Here is a 22,803-nt window from a genome sequence, read left to right on the forward strand (position 1 = left end):
ACAAAAATCGTCCCGGTGTGCACAGGCCTGAACATCGTAATATACATCATATACATAATTCACCCGCTATATTTCTCTAAGTACCCGATTTTTCATATCAACAGAAAAATTTACAGGGATAACCTGGTTTCTCTTGAGACTCCCCTGCTTCAGAGAAGAGTTAATGATATGCTGAAGCCCGCCCATACGTTGACGTGATTGGTTACAATGTAGTTTGTGACTTCAGAAACACCAGCGATTTCAAACCTTGTTTTTGAGACCGTCTTCGGTTCACTGCAGTTTTAAAGAGAAAATACTCAGCAATGGTGTTGACTTATGAATTTGCACATGGTTTGTCTTAACCTTTAATCAACCCTCAAGTAGGGTTTCCGTTAGTGATCCTTGGGGTCAGATAGACCCCAAACATTTACAGTGATTGCATTAGAAATATTTTTTTTTTACATGGAAAACTATATATAATTTGTTTTATTTACTTCTCAACTTTACATTTATGCTGTGTTTTTGTGGATATTTGGTAGTTTTTTACCTATTTACTTAACAATTACTTAACTATGCCATAAATTGTCTCATTAAAAATTATTTTTTTTATGACAAAATCACTTAAATGATCTTAATTAAATCTAAATTGTTTTTGGACATTGCTTTATGTGTTAGGGACAGAATACTGCCATCTGCAGGTTTGTGGAAAAACCTTAGGAATTATAGTTAAAGAAAGAAAGTGCAATGACCACATATATCCAGCAGAGGTCCATATGGACTTCATTTTCACTTCATTGATTGTGTGTGTGTGTGTGTGTGTGTGTGTGTGTGTGTGTGTGTGTGTGTGTGTGTGTGTGTGTGTGTGTGTGTGTGTGTGTGTGTGTGTGTGTGTGAACATGCATGTTGCATTTGTGCTCTAGTATTAGTTGATTGTAGTTGAATTGTTGATTGTATTTGCCCATTTATATAAAAATGCTCTCTGTTGCAGTCACACACATTTGTGTTTGTGTGTGTGTGTGTGTGTGTGTGTGTGTGTGTGTGTGTGTGTGTGTGTGTGTGTGTGTGTGTGTGTGTGTGTGTGTGTGTGTGTGTGTGTGTGTGTGTGTGTGTGTGTGTGTGTGTGTGTGTGTGTGTGTGTGTGTGTGTGTGTGTGTGAGAGAGAGAGAGATCGAAAGTTTGTTCCACTTTGTGTTTATGCTCTAGGACCAGACCTTGATTTAAATGTAGGAATTTTCTGATTTATACTGGATTTATTTAAAAAAAAATTGACCAAAAAAAAAAAATAATTATATATATTTTTTTTTACATTTTTCCATTCATTACCAAAATCAAAAAAATGCCCCAGACACCTGTGTGTGTTTGTGTGTGTGAGTGAACATGCTTGTTACATGTTGCATTTGTGCTCTAGTTTTAGTCCTTCATTTATGTATGGCAATTTTTCTGATTTATGCCAGTTTTGTTGATTTTATTTGACAATTTCTATACAAATGCGCTCTGTTGCAGTCACACACATGTGTGTGTGTTTGTGCATGCATGTGCGTGTGTGTGAATGAGATAGAAAGTTCGTTCCACTTTGTGTTTATGCACTAGGACCAGACCTTGATTTAAATGTAGAAATTTCCTGATTTATATTGGATTTTGTTTTATTTTTGTGACAAAAAAAAGTGGATTTTTTTTTTTTTTTTTTTTTTTTCATTTTCAATGTGGGGTCAATCTGACCCAGAGGACATTAAATGGTAAAAAAATGTTTACACACCTTTAGAACAACCAAATCAAGCCCAGATTTTGTTGTGCATGTTTAGATAGATTATTTAGGAAAAGTCACAGAGTCTTATACCCCTGAGATGAAGGGAACACTTTTTAAAAATAAAGGAAAAGTCCAGTGGGGACAGCTGGACCCCAAGGGGTGATTAAGGGTTAAGGCATATTAAAAACACCACAAAGACGCATAAACAGCATTGAAAACTCGATTTTCACCATAGGGGATTTTTAAATCTAGTCTCAGACTAAAATGCATGTTTGAGCTGTTTTAACTGAATGCTTAAAATAAAATATGTCTGTGTTTTGTCTCGAGATTCACACCAGTATTGTTTTTTTTCCTTCCCCAAGGCACGTTTATAAAAGCTACTTAAATGCCTTAAAGGGTTAGTTCACCCAAAAATGAAAATTCTGTCATTAATTACTTACCCTCATGTCGTTCGACACCCGTCAGACCTCCGTTCATCTTCGGAGCAGAAATTAAGATATTTTAGTTGAAATCTGATGGCTCTGAAAGTCCTCCATTGGCTCAATGGCACCGTTCACTCTCAAGACCCTTAAAAGGTACTAAAGACGTCGTTACAAAGTCCATCTCACTACAGTGGTTCAAAAATAACTTTATGAATCGGCGACAATAGTTCCCTTTCAGTCGGTCACGTTCGACGTACGTTGGAACTGACCGACGAATTGGGATCTGTTTTCAGAGACCGACCTACTTCGAGTAATTAAAAACGAGCCAATAAACATTGGCATGCGATCACGCATTCCACGCACCGCCCCGCGTTGCGGGTATAAATAAGGAAGTGGAAGTGCCGCATACCGCTTTCAACTTCGGAGCCGAGCATTTCAGCATTTCCTGGTGTTCCTACGAAGAGTTTTCTAAACGAGCGAGAAGAAAAGGTCTTACCTGTTCCGGTTCCAGTGTCGTTGTGACGATGCCTTGCAGCGGTGGTCGCGAGCTCCGGAGAAGACAAACAGCTGTTTCCACAGCTCGCTGGGCATTTTTTCCTTGAGTGCTCACAGCAGGCTTGCACCTTTGAACTGCTGTGAGCTGCGGCCATTTCCCCTGTGTGCCTCAGCACTGACGGAGCGGTTTTCTTTCTCTTCTCTCACTAAAAGAGCAACACGGTTTGACCCTGCGTCTTTTTCAAGATGTCATTCAAACCGTGTGTTTCTGGATGCCGTCGGTTTCTGTCCCCAGTTGACGGACACGATCGCTGTCTCTCGTGTTTGGGCGTTCAGCACGCAGAGACGGCTTTCGTGGATGAGTCATGTTCGCACTGCGCGAACATGACCATCGCAGTGCTACGGTCTAGGCTCCAATACCTCAAAAGGGGTAGAGTCCCATTGCGCATCCCCCGATCTAGTGGTCCTCCCGCTGCAAAGCAGAGGGCTGCTACTTTGGCTGATGCCTTTGGTGGAGATCTGAGGGTGACGGTCAGGGCACCCCCGCCCAGTCAACAGGCTGCTCGGGCCCCTCCCCACTCCGCTGCGCCGGCGCAGTTCCCGGAAGATCGCGGTGGTCCTTCCCATGGGGGGCCGCCCGTTTCTTTCGGGGCTCCTGCTGAGGACATGTTATCGATAGCTGCATCGGGAGACGAGCTAATGGACTCTGGAGATGAGGATTCGGCTGCGTTGCCCCCTTCGGGTGTGGCACCGTTGCCCGAGTCTGATCCAGAGCTCACGGCTATGCTTTCCCAGGCCGCCGCGAGTGTCGGGCTCGAGTGGAACCCTCCACCGTGTCCCGAACCCTCGCGGCTGGACGATTGGTATCTCGGGACGGCCCGTGCTGGTTCTCAGCACCCCGCCCCAGTGCCTTTCTTTCCGGAAGTGCATCAGGAGCTCACGAAGTCCCTACAGCGCTCGTTCACGATCAGCGAGTTCCTCCGTCCTCACTACCCTCGATGGAGGCGCGGCTAAGGGTTACGTGGAGGTCCCTCCAGTGGAGCGGTCGGTTGCGATGCAACTGTGTCCTAAGACCGGCTCCGACTGGCGGGGCCATCCGCGTCTCCCCTCCCGGGCGTGTAGGTTCTCGTCCAGCCTAACGGGCAAGACCTACACAGCCTGTGGAGAAGCCGCGTCTTCTCTGCATGCCATGGCGCTCCTGCAGGTCTACCAGGCCAAAGCGCTCAAGGAATTGCACGAGGGTAGTTCCGACCCAGGGGTTATGCAGGAACTGCGTACCGCAACGGACCTCGCCCTCCGTGCGAGGAAATTTGCCGCATGCACCCTGGGTCGGGCGATGTCCACTCTGGTGGTCCAGGAACGCCACCTATGGCTGAACCTGGAAGATATGCGTGAAACCGACAAAGTGCGGTTCCTCAACGCCCCTGTCTGTCAGGCCGGCCTCTTCAGCGATGCCATCGAGAGCTTCGCCCAGCAGTTCTCGGTGGCACAGAAGCAGACGGAGGCCATCAAGAACATCCTGCCCCGGCGACCTGCTGCTGCCTCCACCCAGTCGCCGGCTGCACCTCCGCCTGCTCGTCGCTGAGGGCGTCCCCCTGCAGCCGCCTCCGCCCCTGCTAAACCCAAGCAGCAGCCTTCACCATCGGCGAAGCAGGGTGCCGGCCGTAAGGGTGCCGCCCAACCCGTGTCGGGGCCTGCTAAGTTGGCAGGCAAGCGCAAGGGCAAGCGGCCCTGACACGGGGAGCCCAGGGAGAAGAGGAGCTGCTCCAGGGGAGATGGTGTCCGCACCCCCCCCCCCCCCCGGAGGAGGACCGGGGGGGGAATGTCCACACTAGTACACACAACATCCTGCCTCCGGGGTCCAGCGGTACCCACATTCTCAATAAAAGAGCAGTTTCCTCCCTCCCTGAGCTCCGAGAGGGCAGGTTGGCAGTGCGCGACGCCCCTGGGCCTTGCCACTCCTTTCCTTCCCTCTCACCCCTCGCCAGGGGGCAGCAGAGTGGGCACCGAGGACGCCCCCGGGCCTTCTCACCCACTCTCTGCCCCACCTGGAGTATTCAGACAACACTCCGGGCCGCCTCCGGGCCTCCCGAGTCGGGTCTGAATACTCCACCTCGCTGCCTCACCCCGGGTACGTCTGTGGTGCCGTTGATCCCGCTTGTTCGGTCTCTGGGGGCCTGGCTAGGTCTCCCCAGGCCGTCTCGCTGGCTCATCCGTACCATCAGACTCGGCTATGCAATTCAATTCGCACGCCGGTCTCCCAAGTACAGGGGCATCCTCTTCACCTCCGTGCGGAGCAGCGATGCCCATGTCTTGCGGTCCGAGATCGATGTCCTGCTGGCGAAGGGCGCGGTCGAGCCGGTTCCTCCTGCCGATATGAGGTCGGGGTTCTACAGCCCCTACTTCATTGTACCCAAGAAAGGGGGTGGGTTAAGACCAATCTTGGACCTGCGCATTCTGAATCGGGTCCTGCACAAGCTTCCGTTCAAAATGTTAACGCAGAAACGCATTTTCCAATGCATCCGTCCCCAAGATTGGTTCGCAGCGATCGACCTGAAGGACGCGTACTTTCATGTCTCTATCCTTCCTCGACACAGACCGTTCCTGCACTTTGCGTTCGAGGGGAGGGCATATCAGTACAAAGTCTTGCCCTTCGGGCTGTCCCTGTCGCCTCGCGTCTTCACGAAGGTTGTCGAGGCAGCCATTGTTCCGCTCAGAGAACGCGGCGTTCGCTTACTCAACTATCTTGACGACTGGCTCATACTCGCCCAGTCTCGGGAGCAGTTGTGCGAACACAGGGACATGGTGCTCAGTCACCTCAGCCTGTTGGGACTTCGGGTCAACCGAGAGAAGAGCAAACTCTGCCCCGCGCAGAGGATCTCTTATCTCGGTATGGAGCTGGATTCGGTCAGCCGGACAGCGCGCCTCACTCCAGAGCACGTCCGGTCAGTGTTGAACTGCTTGAATACGTTCAAAGGCAGGACAGCGGTCCCACTGAAATTATTTCAGAGGCTCCTGGGGAATATGGCATCTGCAGCCGCGGTAACGCCGCTCGGATTGCTTCATATGAGACCGCTTCAACGCTGGTTGCACGACCGAGTCCCGAGATGGGCGTGGCAGAGCGGTCAGTACCGGGTCCTAGTTACTCCTTACTGTCGCCAAACCTTCAGTCCGTGGTCAGACCCCTCGTTTCTCCGGGCCGGAGTGTCCCTAGAACAGGTGTCGAGGCATGCTGTGGTCTTCACGGATGCCTCATCCACGGGCTGGGGGGCCACGTACAACGGGCACACAGTTTCGGGTCTGTGGACGGGGCCCCAACTGCGTTGGCATATCAATTGCCTAGAGTTACTGGCGGTACGTCTTGCCCTGGCCCGGTTCAAGAAACCGCTTCGGGGCAAGCACGTACTGGTCCGTTCGGACAGCACTGCGGCCGTTGCGTACATCAACCGTCAGGGTGGTCTACGCTCCCGTTGCATGCTCCGGCTCGCCCGCCATCTCCTCCTGTGGAGTCAGAAGTTTGTGAGGTCACTTCGTGCCATTCACATCCCAGGTGCGCTGAACCAGACAGCCGACGAGCTCTCTCGCCAGTCGACACCTCCGGGCGAATGGCGACTCCACCCCCGGAGCGTCCAGCTGATATGGGACCACTTCGGAGTTGCACAGGTAGACCTGTTCGCTTCTCCGGACTCGACCCATTGCCAGTGGTACTACTCCCTGACCGGAGGTACCTTAGGCATAGATGCACTGGCGCACAGCTGGCCCCGGGACCTACGCAAGTATGCGTTCCCCCCAGTGAGCCTTCTCGCACAGACACTGTGCAAGGTCAGGGAGGACGAGGAGCAGGTCTTGTTAGTTGCGCCCTACTGGCCCAACCGGACCTGGTTCCCAGAACTCACACTCCTCGCGACAGCCCCTCCCTGGCCGATCCCCCTGAGGAAGGACCTGCTTTCTCAGGGGCTGGGCACTCTATGGCACCCGCGTCCAGACCTCTGGAATCTCCATGTCTGGTCCCTGGACGGGACGCGGAGGTTCTAGGTGGCCTACCACAAGCAGGCACCTCTACGAGGCGCCTCTACTCTCTGAAGTGGAACCTGTTCGTCGAGTGGTGCTCTTCCCGCCGGGAAGACCCCCGAAAGTGTTCGATTAACGTTGTGCTTTCCTTCCTGCAGGATGGGTTGGATCGAAGGCTGTCTCCCTCCACCCTCAAAGTGTACGTCGCAGCAATAGCGGCGTATCACGATGCAGTAGATGGTAAATCCTTAGGTAAGCACGACTTAATCGTCAGGTTCCTCAGAGGTGCGAGGAGACTAAATCCTCCTCATTCTACCTCGATACCCTCTTGGGACTTAGCCCTGGTGCTCAGAGCACTTCAGGGTCCCCCATTTGAGCCTTTGCAGTCTGTTGAGCTAAAAATCCTGTCCATGAAGACAGTTCTCCTGATTGCATTGGCTTCAATCAAGAGGGTAGGGGACCTGCATGCACTCTCGGTCGACGAATCGTGCCTAGAATTCGGGCCGGCCAACTCTCACGTTGTCCTGAGACCCCGGCCTGGATACGTGCCCAAGGTTCCTACCACTCCCTTTCGGGATCAGGTGGTGAACCTACAAGCGCTGCCTTCGGAGGAGGCAGACCCAGCCCTAGCTTTGTTATGTCCCGTCCGCGCTCTTCGCACTTACGTTGACCGGACTCAGAGCTTCAGATCCTCAAAGCAGCTCTTCATCTGTTACGGAGGCCAGCATTAGGGAAAGGCTGTCTCCAAGCAGAGGTTGGCCCACTGGATAGTGGATGCCATTGTCTTGGCTTACCAGTCCCAAGACGTACCTTGCCAGTTCGGGTTGCGAGCACACTCAACAAGGAGTGTTGCTTCTTCCTGGGCGTTGGCTCCAGGCGCCTCGCTGACAGATATATGTAGAGCTGCGGGCTGGGCGACACCTAACACGTTCGCTAGATTTTATAGCCTCCGTGTAGAGCCGGTATCTTCCCGCATTCTCGCCCCCAGTGGCCAGCAGCGCTAAGTGCCCGTTCTAAGTATCGGCTTGCATACGCCACTCCCGCCCTCTGGGCCGGATACGTGCGTCTATTTGCTCCAGTCGTGTTCCCCAAAATTCGGCTAACCCTGTGAGTTCCTCCGTCACCCCTTCGGTGTCAGACGTGGCGGCCATCTGATGCCAGGCCTGCACCCGTATGCTTGTGGAACGTGTGTGTAGGCTGGGTTCCATATGTTGCGGTCCCCTCAAGGCTACCCCATATGTGTATTTTCCACGGTTCCAGCTACCCTACTCGGCTAGCCCCATGTCTTTCCCTCGACAGAGCTTCCTCTGTCGTCTCTGGCTGTGTTCTTCCCCCCCTGGAACCAGGTTGGGTCCACTCCAGAGACTGCCATTTGTTGCACTACCCTGTTAGGTTAGTCCTTATGTGTATTCCACCTCTCCTTCCATTGAAGGATGTGGTCCGCAGCGTACCATCTCCCGAGACGGGCACGCTTTCCCAGCGTTATCCAATAGTCACGCTGAGTGGGTCTTGCAGGATCAGCAGTGACTGTCCTTCCCTGCCCGGAGCCCTGACTCCCACTCTAACATAGGAGTGGTCCAGCGAGCTCAGGCAGGACGCTGGAAGGGCCAGCCTCCTGGCGTGTTGGTAGGGATCCCAATTCGTCGGTCAGTTCCGACGTACGTTGAACGTGACCGACTGAAAGGGAACGTCTCGGTTACGTATGTAACCCTCGTTCCCTGAAGGAGGGAACGGAGACGTACGTCCCGTCGCCAGGTGCTGTGCTTCAGCTGAAGGCCTGAGCCACTTATCTAGGCTCCTCAGTTGAAAACGGTATGCGGCACTTCCACTTCCTTATTTATACCCGCAACGCGGGGCGGTGCGTGGAATGCGTGATCGCATGCCAATGTTTATTGGCTCGTTTTTAATTACTCGAAGTAGGTCGGTCTCTGAAAACATCCCAATTCGTCGGTCAGTTCCGACGTACGTCTCCGTTCCCTCCATCAGGGAACGAGGGTTACATAAGTAACCGAGACGTTTTTGTGCGCAAAAAAACCCTAAATAACGACTTACATAGTGATGACGATTTCAAAACAAAGCATCATGAAGCTTCGAAGCGTTATGAATCATTGAGTCGATTCAGCGGTTTGGATCGCCAAATTTCAGCAGTTTGGCGGTTTGACACGCGATCCGAATCATCATTCGGCTCAGTGATTCATAACGCTTCGAAGCTTCATGATGCTTTGTTTTGAAATCGTCATCACTATGTAAGTCGTTATTTAGGGTTTTTTTGCGCACAAAAACTATTGTCGCCGATTCATAAAGTTATTTTAGAACCACTGTAGTGAGATGGACTTTGTAACGACGTCTTTAGTACCTTTAAAGGGTCTTGAGAGTGAACGGTGCCATTGAGCCAATGGAGGCCTTTCAGAGCCATCAGATTTAAACTAAAATATCTTAATTTCTGTTCCGAAGATGAATGGAGGTCTGACGGGTGTGGAACGACATGAGGGTAAGTAATTAATGACAGAATTTTCATTTTTTGGGTGAACTAACCCTTTAATTAAACTAAGGCCTAATCCTGGCTTAATCTAAGCCCTGTCTGTGAAACCAGACCATCGTTTTTATTTATTAGTTTTAGTTTATTTCGTTTTACTGTAGTTATTTTAGTACTTCAAGACAAATTAAACTGAGCTGAGAAATGTTGCAATGGTACGGAGCCCCGCACATGACATGCAGGAAAAAATAGTAGGCTAAATCATGCGCACGATTTACTAATTCATTCCCTCGATTTATAGATTGTGCGCACAAATTAACGAGGAACGAGGGAACGAATTAGTAAATCGTGTGGGCGGTTTAGCAAATCGAGGGAACGAAATAGTAAATTGTGCACATGATTTATAAATCGAGGGAACGAATTAGTAAATCGTGGCACAATTTACTTTTTTTCCCTTGCACGTCGTGTGCAGGGCTCCGTACAATGGCTAGTGAAATATTATATTTTATTCCAGTTAATTATTTTGCTACAAGTAACAAACATGTTAGTTCCTAAAAATTTAAATTGTTGTTATTTGTTCACGTTCACATGGACTAGAGCTTTGAAGCATCCAAAAAGATGCAAAAGTATCAAATAGCTATCAGAAAAGTGGTCCATGCATCTTTATTCAAAGTCTAAAACAAAAGGGCAAAAAAAAATGACACCTCTAGGGACATTCTTTGTAACTCTATAGACTTAGCACCAGAGTTCAAGCACGCAGCCATCTTTAAATTTTGTCTTTCAACTTCTATATTTATGTTAGCTATGTATATTTCTACCGTTGAAGAGTAATTAGCTGGTGAAGTGGATTTACTTATTTACTTATATCATAACAAATGTCAGTAGACCGAGAAGATTTTAAAACGAGCGGTTCATTCATATATATGTACATTTTGCGCTTATGCTGTGGAAATACAAACCAGAAGACTGAACACAACGAACACAGGCCTAAAAAGGGGTGGTTCTACATAAGGTCGCACATTTTTCGAATTTTCTCCTATTTTATTCCCCAGAAGAAAGAAAGTAATACATGTTTGGAATGACATGAGGGTGAGTAAATGGTGGAATTTTTCACACAAAAACTATTCCCTGAAACCTCCTGAAAGCATTTCACACACATAGGCTATTCTTCACTGAAATGCCAGCTAAAAATGAGAAAATAAATGATAGCAGCCTTACAAAATGATTCTTAAACCCAAAACGATGCGCTCCATGTGCTGTGTGTGGGAGAACGTGCGTGAGTGAGTTTGCAGACACAGTAGAGTCCACCTCACAGAGGAGAGAAGTTCAACTGGTCGAAAGATGTCAGGGGAATTGGTAAGCGAAGTTGCCTAGCAACCAACGTCGGCCTAGGGCAACTTGAGGCAGGACGTCAAATAGGCAAGCCCTAGCAGTTTAAAACCAAACATTTACATTTAATGGCAGGACATCCTTGAAACCATTTCAAGGGTAATTTAGGATTTATGAAGGCTTATTTTCAGCCTTCATGTTGTATTCATGTATATATATATACTGTTTACCGTATATATGATTCCAGCCATTCTGAAAGGTCACACTTTGAAATTATGCAATATCAAATCTGGTGAAAACCTTGAATACATGTGAGTGATGCTAACTTGTGTAAAACCAGTGCCTGCACACTGTGACTGCACTGCAGTCACATTTACCGTTGTTTGGGTCATTTTTGTGGGCGAAATCCTGCCATTTTAATAGGAATCCATGCAATTGAAAATTGGATTTTACCTAATTTTACCGTACCTTAAGGGCAGAGGCAATCCACTCATACATATATGAATATTTTCAAGCAGACGGTTGACATTTTTGAAAGCTACCGATCCACAATCTGGCTTCTGACTTGAGCCTGACTCATAATCACACCGTGTTCGGCGGGGGACCAGTTCTCCTCTGGCCAATAAACAAACACGGTGTGATTTTTCTCTCTCCATTTCTGTCACCTGATGGAGTTTGGGTTCCTTGCCACCTCTGGCTTTGCTTAGTTGGGGACACTTCATTTTCAACAATTTTATTGACTTGCACTGACACTATTGGATGAGAACCTAAATGAGCTGGACTTTGACATCACTGTTTTTTGCAGAACTGCTTTATAGATTAATTGAATTCATTTTATAATTGATGTACTTTACATAGCAGAGTTGAATTTTCATTATTTTTCATTGAATCTTTATTTTCCTGTTAATCACTGTAAAGCTGCTTTAAAACAATCTGTATTGTATAAATATAACTATATAAATAAAGCTGACTTGACTTAACTTGAATAGAAGAAATCATAACTCTCTATAAAGGTAGCTGTAGTTACATTTAGTCAATTGTATTTTTGACACAAGCATCACAACGCTTAATATAGTGGCTGTAGGAAAGGAAGTCTCACCTTAAAGAGTGCTCACATTTACTGTTGTTTAGTGAAATTTTGAAGGCAAAATCCAGTCATTTAAAAAGGAATTGTTACGTCACGTGATAGGATAGCTAATTGAGAATGGACAATTAACCTTTTTGTTTTGTGGCCAAGTTCACCCCAAAATGAAAATTCTGTTGTCATTTACTCACCCTCAGGTTGTTCCAAACCTGTATGAATTTCTTTGTTTTGCTGAACACAAAAGAAAATATTTTGAAGAATATTGGGGAACTAAACAGTTAATGGACCCCATTGATTTCCATAGTGGGGAAAAAATACTGAAAGTCAATAGGACCCATCAACTGTTTGGTCACCGACATTCTTCAAAATATCTTCTTTTGTGTTCAGCAGAACAAAGAAATTCACACAGGTTCAGAACAATTTGAGGGTGAGTAAATGATGACAGAATATTTGGGGTGAACTATTCCTTTAAATTAGCTAAATTTACTGTTTGTATACTCTAGTCTAGAATGAGCATGTAGGCCTACATGAAAAATAGTAATTTGACTGATTTTCACAAAAGAAGTAGGCTACTTTGTATGATAAAACTGTTATTGTCAGACTATATTCCTGATTGTAATAGCCAGGTAATTTTTAGAAACAGTTATGTAGATTTTGGTCCTTTTTCACTATTCAAGTAGATCTGTACTTGCTTAAATCTCCAGGGTGGTTGCAACGGTGTTGTGAGTGGTTGCACGGTTTCTAGATATGGTTCACCCAGCTAGCTTTTTGTTTTTGTTTTGTTTTTTGTTCTAGTAATGTTTTTAGTGGCATTGTTTCCAGAACATTTTCCAAAAAGGTAGGATAAAATTCTGTAAATATATTCTAAAAATGTTAGAACATTATCCCCTAAACTTCTTATAAAGTTTTTAGCGGGAAGTTTCCCAGGGGGCACTGGATGTGGATAACTCCAGCATTACCAGCTTCACTTATTACTAAGCAGTTTATTTCTGTCATACATCTACAGAGGTTCTTATTGAGAATCAACAGAGGTTTCGATGTTGATGTTCTATTGAAAATGTTTCGTTTGAACACTATTATGGCGATCAGTGTTTGCTTTGGCTCTTGACTCTTGGCTTTTTAACCATTTTTTATCTGGCTGCTGTAACTGTAGTAGTAGGTGGTTTGGCTAGCTATTGATGGTGACATAATTATCATCTAGTGGCCTGATTCACTGATCTTATGGGTGATGTGTTATTAATTAAATTTTTTTGATTATTGTAGCCATGAGATTCTACAGCATGAGATTGTTTTAATCAGATAGGCTTTTGAAAACACATCGTACACTAAACATTTTGCACTCTTGTGTCTAATATATGGCCATGTTTACACAAGCAGCAGAATACGGTTGTCAGTGCTGTATTTGAGTCCTTAAAGGGATAGTTCACCCAAAAATGAAAATTCTGTTGTCATTTACTCTCCCTCAAGTTGTTCCAAACCTGTATGAGTTTCTTTGTTCTGCTGAACACAAAAGAAGATATTTTGAAGAATGTTTGTAACTAAGCAGATAGAGAAACCATGGACTACCATAGTAGGGGAAAAATACTATGGTAGTCAATGGTTGCTCTATCTGATTTGTTACAAACATTCTTCAAAATATATTTTTTTGTGTTCAGCAGAACAAAGAAACACATACAGGTTTGGAACAACTTGAGGGTGAGTAAATGATGACAGAATTTTCATTTTTGGGTGAACTATCCCTTTAATACAGTTATGTTCACACACAGTTCGGTTATTTACGGGAGTGACAACCGCATTCTATAACCGAACTCCCACCCATACATTTTCAGGACTCACAACCACATTCTCGGAAAACACGCGCTGTATCAACAGAACCGGACTGGACAACTAGGCTACGTTCACACTGTCAATTTTTGGGATTGACAACCGCATTTCCTTACAGGTGTGAGTCTCGAAATGTCCCGTTCACACAGCAACTTACAGTAGTATCTTGAATACTGTCTGTATGAACGTGCAACGGGAGTCAAGCCCGTATTCTGTTACCAATAACCATAGTGACAGTGACCAAAGTAATATCAAAGATGACGACGTCCATTAAACTGAAAAGTCGTATTACTTTTGACACGACAAGAGTCCACGAGTTCATCTTCCTTAAAGGTCCTGTTTTTCGTGTTTTTTTGAAGCTTTGATTGTGTTTACAGTGTGCAATATAACATGTGTTCATGTTTCATGTGTAAAAAAACACAGTATTTTTCACACAATTTACTTATCTGTATACTGCTGTTTTCACTGTCCTCAAAACGGCCTGAGAATTTCCTCGTTCTATGAAGTCCCTCCTTCAGAAATACGTAACGAGTTCTGATTGTGCCAGCGGTTCCCGTGTTGTGATTCGACAGCAGCTTAGTGCACGTTGCCCGGAAAGGTCACGCCTCTTACCATAACGGGGAGATGAACGCGCTCAAACTACAGCCCCTGAAGGCCAAACAAAGGTGATTTGACTCCGGGATGAAAATAACAGCGTCTGAACGACATGGCGACAAACGCAACCGAACCGAACCGAACCGAACGCAACACTTCCTCTTCTCCACGAGGGAGCAACAAGACCACGCCCCCTTTTCGCGTATTCTTGTAGGCGGAGGTTAGTCAACAAACTGTTGTACTGACGTAATTAAAGCAGGATGTACATGGATGTAGTCCAAACCGGCCGTTCACTGTAGGCTTTGAAAGGGAACTTCTGTCAAATAAAATATCTCGCTTGGTATTGAACTTTGAGCTTTATAATTTTACAGGTATTATTTATGCTCTAACAGCAACATTACACACTAACTAAAGTTTGAAAAATGGGATCACGAAGAACAGGACCTTTAACTGACTTAAATGTAGCTTAAATGTAAATACACTAGCCGGACCCTTTAACCGTTGCACTCGCGTCACACGTCCTTTGCAGCCTCTCGCACATGACATGGCCTTTGAGTCGCCCATAGAACACAAAACTGACGGGAGCTGCTCCGGTGGAGAATAGTGACTGGATCTAGAAACTTCAGATGACACACAGCTCATATCTCCGTCCCTGTTAGTTACCGAAACCACACACGAAACCCCTTAGCAGAGCGACTCCCTTATACAACAAGAATCTCAACAACAGTGCTTTATGCTGCAGTGCATTCTGGGTGCATCATACAAAACTCATCCATTCTGCACTGCAGAATGAAGCATGTCACCATAGGTGTGTCCCAGTTTGCATACTATCTGTCCTAAATAGTATTCGAAAATAGAATAAGTATGTCCTAAATCGTAGTATGTTGAAATGAGTATTCCAAAGAGACCCGGATGGTCTACAATTTCCAGTCAGAATTCGAAGTGCAGATCGATGCACACTGTAATGGCTGATATTGCCCACAACCCATTGCGAGATGGACGAGGATTCAATTAGAACTACAAACACGGATAAAAAGTGTTAAAAAACTACAAACATGACGGATGTGCGAGTCCGAAGGTTAAGTATAGTATAGTATTTTTTCTTCACAAAAAAAGTACATACCTTTAGGTCGTAGTATAAGTAGGCGAATTGGGACGCAGCACATGTCACTGAAAATGCTACTAAAACAATTTCTAGCTGGGCAGTCCCTTCTTTCACCTTCCACCAGGCTAAAATAATCTGGTTGTTTAGAAAATGAATTATAACAGAACTTTTCTTAATTGATCTTGGGTATAATTCATGTCCACAGCACAAACAAAATGTAATATTCAGGGTTAGGAGTTAACAAAACATGAGCAGTAATGATAGCAATGCTTGTCGTCAGCGTTAATTCTAGTGATTCTTCAAAAAACACTGTTTATAATGGCAATTATGCTGTTTTTGTTTGCTTTAGTCAAGGGCTGTGTCACATTTACTGAGTGAAAGCTATAATGTACCACCCACGCTGCATGCAGAATGAAATGCATTACCGTGAACTCTCTGAGGTTTCCATGTTTACACTCGTCCTCATGCCTTGGCTCTCCGTGTCCACACAGACGGCAGTGCAGCCACACACACAGGTACCACACAGACTTTGGACTAGGTATGATGTTGAAGGGTGGCGGTAAAGTCCCTCCCTCATCAAAGTAGCTCATCCACAGCTTGGTACGAGCAAACTTCCACTCAATGTCCGCATGATCCTACAGCAGAACAACAGACAGCCAGTTGGATAGAGGACAGTGCAGAAAGTGCCAATTGGGATAGTGTCCCAGACTGGCTTTTGTTGTGATTGGATAATGTGCGTTTACTCGGAATTGTGTTTACTTGAATAACAGTTCCCATTGTGAGACACATGCAGGTGGTGATAACGGCTCTAAATGTAGCTTATATAAGCACACAACTAACATGCTGAAAAATGACTGTCACAAAACTTCTCAAATATGATGGTCTCTTAATAGTATCATGAAGACACAAATGGATTTAATATGCATTAAATGCATGGAAACATTCCATGTGGATATTGAACATAGGGGAAATTCACAAGCAGAAACATAAATCAGATCTGAGAGATCCCTCATGACTGTGTCAAGGTGTTACAGTACACAGGAGGCAGACACAGAGGTAACAGGTAATGGTAGTTTATTTGACCTCAGTAGAGCAGATGAAGTAACACAGGTGAGTTAACTGGTTGTATATAGACGTTGAATGGATATGATAGAGATAGTTACTGTCCTTTGCTTTGCAGATAGATGAACGTTGGAGCTTGGAGATCGCTGGAGAACTGAGGAGCTGACTGGAACACACCCACACAGCAGACGAGGAACACAAAGGGAAGGAGACACGCTGGAGACAGGTAAGTATGCGAAGAGAAGTCCTTGAGGTAAGCATAGCACAGAGTATATGCGAACGAGACCGGACATGGAGTGTCATGAATAATGGGTTCTGGTTCTTCGGTTTGTTCATCAGGAGCATGAAGACGGGAGAGAGCATCAGCCTTAATATTTTTTGTACCTGGCCGATAAGAGATGGTATAATTGAAGCGGGAGAAAAACATAGCCCAACGGGCTTGTCTTGGGTTTAGTCTTTTGGCTGATCGAAGATATTCTAAGTTCTTGTGATCCGTTAGCACCAGGAACGCATGTTTGGCTCCCTCCAGCCAATGCCTCCACTCTTCCAAGGCAAGCTTAACAGCAAGGAGTTCCCTGTCACCGATGGAGAAGTTGACTTCCGCCGGGCTGAGCTTGCGGGAGAAGAAGGCGCATGGATGGAGTCTACTAGGCGTCCCCTGCTGCTGGGACAACACCGCTCCCACTCCAGTTGTGGAGGCATCCACTTCCACGATGAAAGGCTTTTCTGGATCTGGATGGACGAGTAAGGGAGCGGTGGTGAAGGCTTTCTTAAGTTGTTCAAAGGCGTTGGTGGCTGCCGGGCTCCAGGACAGAGACTTGGGCTTATTGCATAGCATACTGGTGAGTGGATGAGTGATCGAACTGTAACCTTTAATGAAACGTCTGTAGAAGTTGGAGAATCCGAGGAAGCGTTGGAGTTTTTTGATGGTTGTGGGTTCTGGCCAGTTGGTGATGGATTCCACCTTCCTCTCGTCTATCCGGATGCCACTGTGGTCTATGTGATAACCCAGGAAGGAAACTGATGTTTGGTGGAATGAACACTTTTCTGCCTTGAGGAACAGGTGGAATTGACGTAGACGGTTGAGGACCTCCGCAACATGTTGGCGATGTTCGGCCTGGCTCCGGGAGTATATGAGTATGTCGTCGATGTAGACTAGGACGAATCGATGGAGAAACTCCCGGAGCACCTCATGGATGAAATCCTGGAATACGGAGGGGGCGTTTACCAATCCATACGGCATGACGAGATACTCATAGTGTCCAGTAGGGGTAATAAAGGCAGTCTTCCACTCGTCCCCCTCACGTATCCGGATGAGGTTGTAAGCGCTGCGGAGGTCCAGCTTGGTAAACACAGTGGCACCACGGAGATGTTCCAGGGCCGCTGGGACGAGAGGAAGGGGATATCGAAACTTGACGGTGATTTTATTGAGAGAACGATAATCGATACATGGCCGCAAGCCTCCGTCCTTTTTTGCCACAAAGAAGAAGCTGGAAGCATCAGGGGAATTAGACGGCCTGATGTAACCTTGGGCGAGGGCTTCCTTGATGTAATCCTCCATGGCCTTCTCCTCTGGGATGGATAATGGGTATATCTTACCCTTTGGTACTGGTTCACCCGGAAGCAGGTCAATGGCACAGTCCCATGGCCTGTGTGGAGGCAGCTTGGAAGCCCGTTGCGGGCAGAAGACATCTCTGAAGGGGGCGTAACACTTGGGGACATCAACTGAGCGTTGTTCAACTGGACTTTCGATGGATGTGGCACAGAGAGTTAAATCAGGCGGAGAAGATGGTGGAAGAGGAAGTTCCGTCAAACAGCGAGAGAAGCAAGTGTCGCGCCACTTCAGGATTTCGCCCGTTTTCCAGGAGATGGTAGGGTTGTGCTGCTTCAACCAGGGGCGCCCCAGAACCACGTCAGCAGTTGAATCCTCCAGAACCAGCATATGAGCCTCTTCACGGTGTAATAAACCCACTTGTAGTGTAACTGGTCCAGCCACGGTGCGAACGCTCTTGCGACTGAGGGGTCTGCCGGTTATGGAACTGATCCTGTAGATGGTCGGAGACGGAGTGGTCTTGAGGTGTAGTTGGCGGCAGATGGCACCGGAGAGGAAGTTGCCGGCTGACCCCGAGTCGAGGAGCGCGACCACTGAAAGGGAGACATAAGCGGTAGTAAGGATGACGACAGTGGTGAGTGGTTTCATCTTATGAGTAGCAGGAATAATAGCACTCACCATGGGTCGTGAGGGTCGTGTGGGGCATGCAGCAATGACATGCCCAGGTTCACCACAATAGAGACAAAGACGAAGGGTCAGCCGACGGCGGCGTTCTTCAGAAGACAAACGGGAATTTTCTATTTCCATGGGTTCTTGGGCTGGTTCTGGGGTGCTGACGGGTTCGGATCGGCGGAAGGGCACGTTGATGGAATACTGGTCCTGGTGCTCTTGGATGCACGCTTGCATGCGAATGGCACAGCGAATGGAGAGCTGGATGAATTTCTCAAGGCCGATGGAGTCCTCGCATGCAGCGAGATGCAGCCGTACCCGAGGTTCTAATCCTTGCCGATATGTTGTTATCAGCGCCTGTTCATTCCATCCGCTGACTGCTGCAAGCGTTCTGAATTGCAAAGCATAATCGTAAATAGACATGGATCCTTGTTTTAAATTATAAAGTTTATCACCAGCTGAAGAATCTGTGATCGGTTTCCCAAACACTTCCCGGAAGTGGGAAATAAACGCTGAGTAGGATTGCGTTACTGCGCCCTGTTGTGACCAGATGGAATCGGCATATTGAATGGATATGATAGAGATAGTTACTGTCCTTTGCTTTGCAGATAGATGAACGTTGGAGCTTGGAGATCGCTGGAGAACTGAGGAGCTGACTGGAACACACCCACACAGCAGACGAGGAACACAAAGGGAAGGAGACACGCTGGAGACAGGTAAGTATGCGAAGAGAAGTCCTTGAGGTAAGCATAGCACAGAGTATATGCGAACGAGACCGGACATGGAGTGCTGTGTGAGTGTGTGTATTATAGTGCTGGTGATGAGTGCCGTGATGAGGTGCAGGTGATGGTGATCAGTACTCAGGGGATGGTGTGCGTTGTGATTGGTGGAGGTTGGAACCTGACGTGTCTGTGACACAAGGTCAATAAGTGCAGGATTTGTGCAGGATTGAAAATGTCAAGTGGTGCAACTTTCCCAAAACTAGCTTTTTATGAACATTTATTCATTATATTTATAAAATATTATTTTTACCTTATAAATATTTTAAAATATATTTTAAAGCTTTTTTTGGCAGTTTTAGTCATTCAATTATTTTAAGGTGTCTTTGTTACAGTGTAATTACACAAATAAGTACTGAGTAATATCAACATGTCCTCCAACCAATACACCTATATAGGTCGTTTGTCTCTTCCCTGTAATACGACCCATAGGAGCGTTTACTAAAGTTGCGCCCTTATCGACAACAGGACACTTTCATTTTAATTCATGAAATATGACCCATAGGAGTTTTTACTAAAGTTGCGCCCTTATCGACAACAGGACACTTTCATTTTAATTCATGAAATATGACCCATAGGAGCGTTTACTAAAGTTGTGCCCTTATCGACAACAGGACACTTTCATTTTAATTCTTTGTTTCCTTTTATTTGTGTCATATTTCGGGTTTTGCGTAGCTCAATTGATAGAGAATTGCAAAATACATCATGTAATCATGTGATCATGCAATTGTGGGTTCGATCCAAGGGAACTTGTATATGCACTATAAATCACTGAGTAGGTTTAGGGGTGGGGTGGGTGTAGTTGTTAATAAAAAAAGATTTTTGCTAAATGAAAATATGACAAATGGTGATAAAAAGTCCAAACATTGCATTTAAATGAACACGCATTTTGATTGGTAGCGACAGTCATACGTCATTTCATGACGATAGACGTAACACGACACTGTCATTATTTTTACGCCAGCTAGAGGGCGCATGACTTTAAAATGTAAATAAAGGTCGTAATAAGGTGCTTAAAAAACAATCTATAGAGTCTGGTTTTTTTGGAGGACAGTCTGAGTAATATGTACTTACTATAGGGTTATGGTTAGGGTTAAGGCTTGGTTAGAGTTAGTTACTTGTACTTATGCATAATTTACTGTTATCATTATAGTAAGTGCATGTAACGTGTAACTATGTAACCTAAAAATAAAGTTTTTGAAAACGGTATGAAACTACAGAATACTATACGAATATTAAGAGCTTGGCACATGTGTTTTTAAACTAGATTTGCTCATGGACACTCTTATTTGTCATTGACCCAAATGGTAATAGCACAATATTAATTGCACGATACAAATAGCTGTTAGTTTTATGAATAAGATGAAATCTATCAAATATGGCACAGTGCTATTTTAGGACATTTAGAATCTGGTTCAACTGCATTTGTGGTTGTGAGTCCTGAATTATTTGTGCTAGAATTCAAAGTGTGAATAGTAATTCATAACTAAAATGTATTAAATCGGACTTCACATTTTACAAGATCTCTACAAGTGCTCTAAATCTCTTTCCTTTCATTTCTATACTCACTTTCAATCCCAAACAGCTGATGTGAAAGTAGTATAAACCTTACACTGTGAAAAATAGTCCTCAGTATTTGATGGCACTCACAGCGATGAGCTGGTAAGAGTTGTTCATCATAGCGATGAGCATGTTCAGCAGCACCACCAGTGAGATGACGTTGTAAGTGCCGAACATGGTGGCTCCTACAAACTCGGTGAACTCATGACGAGCCTTCACATTGGTAACGTACAGATTCAACAGCCCGAACACAGACCAGAAAAGAGACTGAAGAGTTTCAAATAGCCTGAGAAGTCAAAGAGAGAGAGAGGGAAATAAAGAAAGAAGCAACTCCAGATTATCTCAAACACACACACGAAGCAGAACTGAACTGGGCCACTGAATTAAAAGGGTGGCATTGATGCTCTTTTAAGTCATTTTTCCTGCACTATATAAACAGCCTCCAATTTACAACAATATAATACAATATAATGCAGATACTGTTTTTTTATTTATTAAACATAGATGAGAACTTTTTAAGGATTTAAAGACACATTTTCAATGTTAATTTACTTTCTTCTGTCCCAGATTAATATGCAGACACATATATAAGAAAGACATTTGATTTCCCTGAAAAATATTTGAACAGTATAAGTTAAGTGATAACATACTTGTGAACTTGAATTACAGTTTTTCTTAACCACTTTGGCTCAATTCTCGAATTAGACTTTTTTTTCTCTCTCTCAAAACAATAAGTTCAGATCTCTGAACAATTATTTTCTTGTTCAAATCAGATTAGAATTTCTTATTGATTTACGCAAATTGCTTTTGTTTTGGCACGTGTGCAGAAGAGTTAGGAGGCCTACAATTTGCACAATAACTAAATGTACATGGCTAGTTCAAAACTGATGAGTTGATTCTCAGTGAAACTCTTCACAACTTCAAAACATTCTTTCATCGTGTGAGCCGTCATATGCAAAATGATCCAATGACCCAAGATTTCTGATATATATCAGCATTCAGCTAGACAAAACTGACATCATTGTACAGAATAGAACGCAGTTAGCGTCAACAAAACAGAAAAAACAACATGACATTTGTATATAACAAATATTTCGGACCCACTTTATATTAGGTGGCCTTAATGTACTAACATTTTAATTAATCATTTGATACAATGCACTTATTGTGTACATACATGTTTTTACATTGCACTTACATTTTAAAAAATACCTGCATGTAATTATGTCTGTAATTAATTTCTGTAGTTACATTTGTAATTACACAGTTGACACTTCCCTTACACCTAACCCTACCCTTAAACTTACCCATACCACCACAACTGTCCCTAACTCTACCCGTATCCCACCTCAATATCAGCAAAGGCGTTTTGCAATACAATTTGAACACATTAAGTACATTGTACTTATTTTTTGATGTAAGTACATAGTACTTAAGGCCACCTAATATAAAGTGGGGCCAATATTTCCATGGTGAAAAAACATTTTGACCAGTGTGGCTCACACGATGACAAAAACACTTTTTATTTTGGTGGCATTGGCATTGGCCAATTTACCGACACAATAACTAGGTTTTGAACGGTGAATTAAATGTTTTGGGTGAGTAACTAAATTTTGCAGACATGCAATAGAGTTCTGATGTCCAACCAAAAATGTGAGACAACTGAACTTACAGTTTAGAGAATATTAAGAAAAACGTTCCAAAGCAATTGAGAAAAACTGTAAAGAGCAAACAGGATGTAGAGCTGCAATTCAAAACTGAACGTAAGGAATTATAATGACATGATTATTATAATAACTTTAACTTTAAAAGCAAAGTTTATCAAGACAAACTTGATAAAGCTTTGTTTGAAAGTTTTAAAGAAAAGTTTGAAGGTTGAATGTTGATAGGCCTTATGGACAGACAGACAGACAGACAGACAGACAGACAGACAGACAGACAGACAGAGATAGATAGATAGATAGATAGATAGATAGATAGATAGATAGATAGATAGATAGATAGATAGATAGATAGATAGATAGATAGATAGATAGATAGATAGATAGATAGATAGATAGATAGATAGATAGATAGATAGATAGATAGATAGATAGATAGATAGATAGATAGATA

At 44.8% G+C, this 22,803-nt stretch overlaps 1 protein-coding gene across 1 annotated transcript in view; it reads right to left on the reverse strand.

Moving 5' to 3' along the window:
- Positions 1-22,803, reverse strand: part of trpc5b (transient receptor potential cation channel, subfamily C, member 5b) — a gene marked incomplete at its 5' end in the record, with an annotated part of 54,773 nt that overhangs the window by 6,546 nt on the left and 25,424 nt on the right. The window contains 2 exons of the mRNA XM_079834003.1: positions 15,492-15,701; positions 20,779-20,974. Coding sequence (XP_079690129.1) covers positions 15,492-15,701; positions 20,779-20,974 — 406 coding nt within the window. The remainder of the gene's footprint in view (positions 1-15,491; positions 15,702-20,778; positions 20,975-22,803) is intronic.

This window comes from Gobio gobio (assembly GCF_949357685.1).
Source record: "Gobio gobio genome assembly, chromosome: 14".
NCBI lineage: Eukaryota > Metazoa > Chordata > Actinopteri > Cypriniformes > Gobionidae > Gobio > Gobio gobio.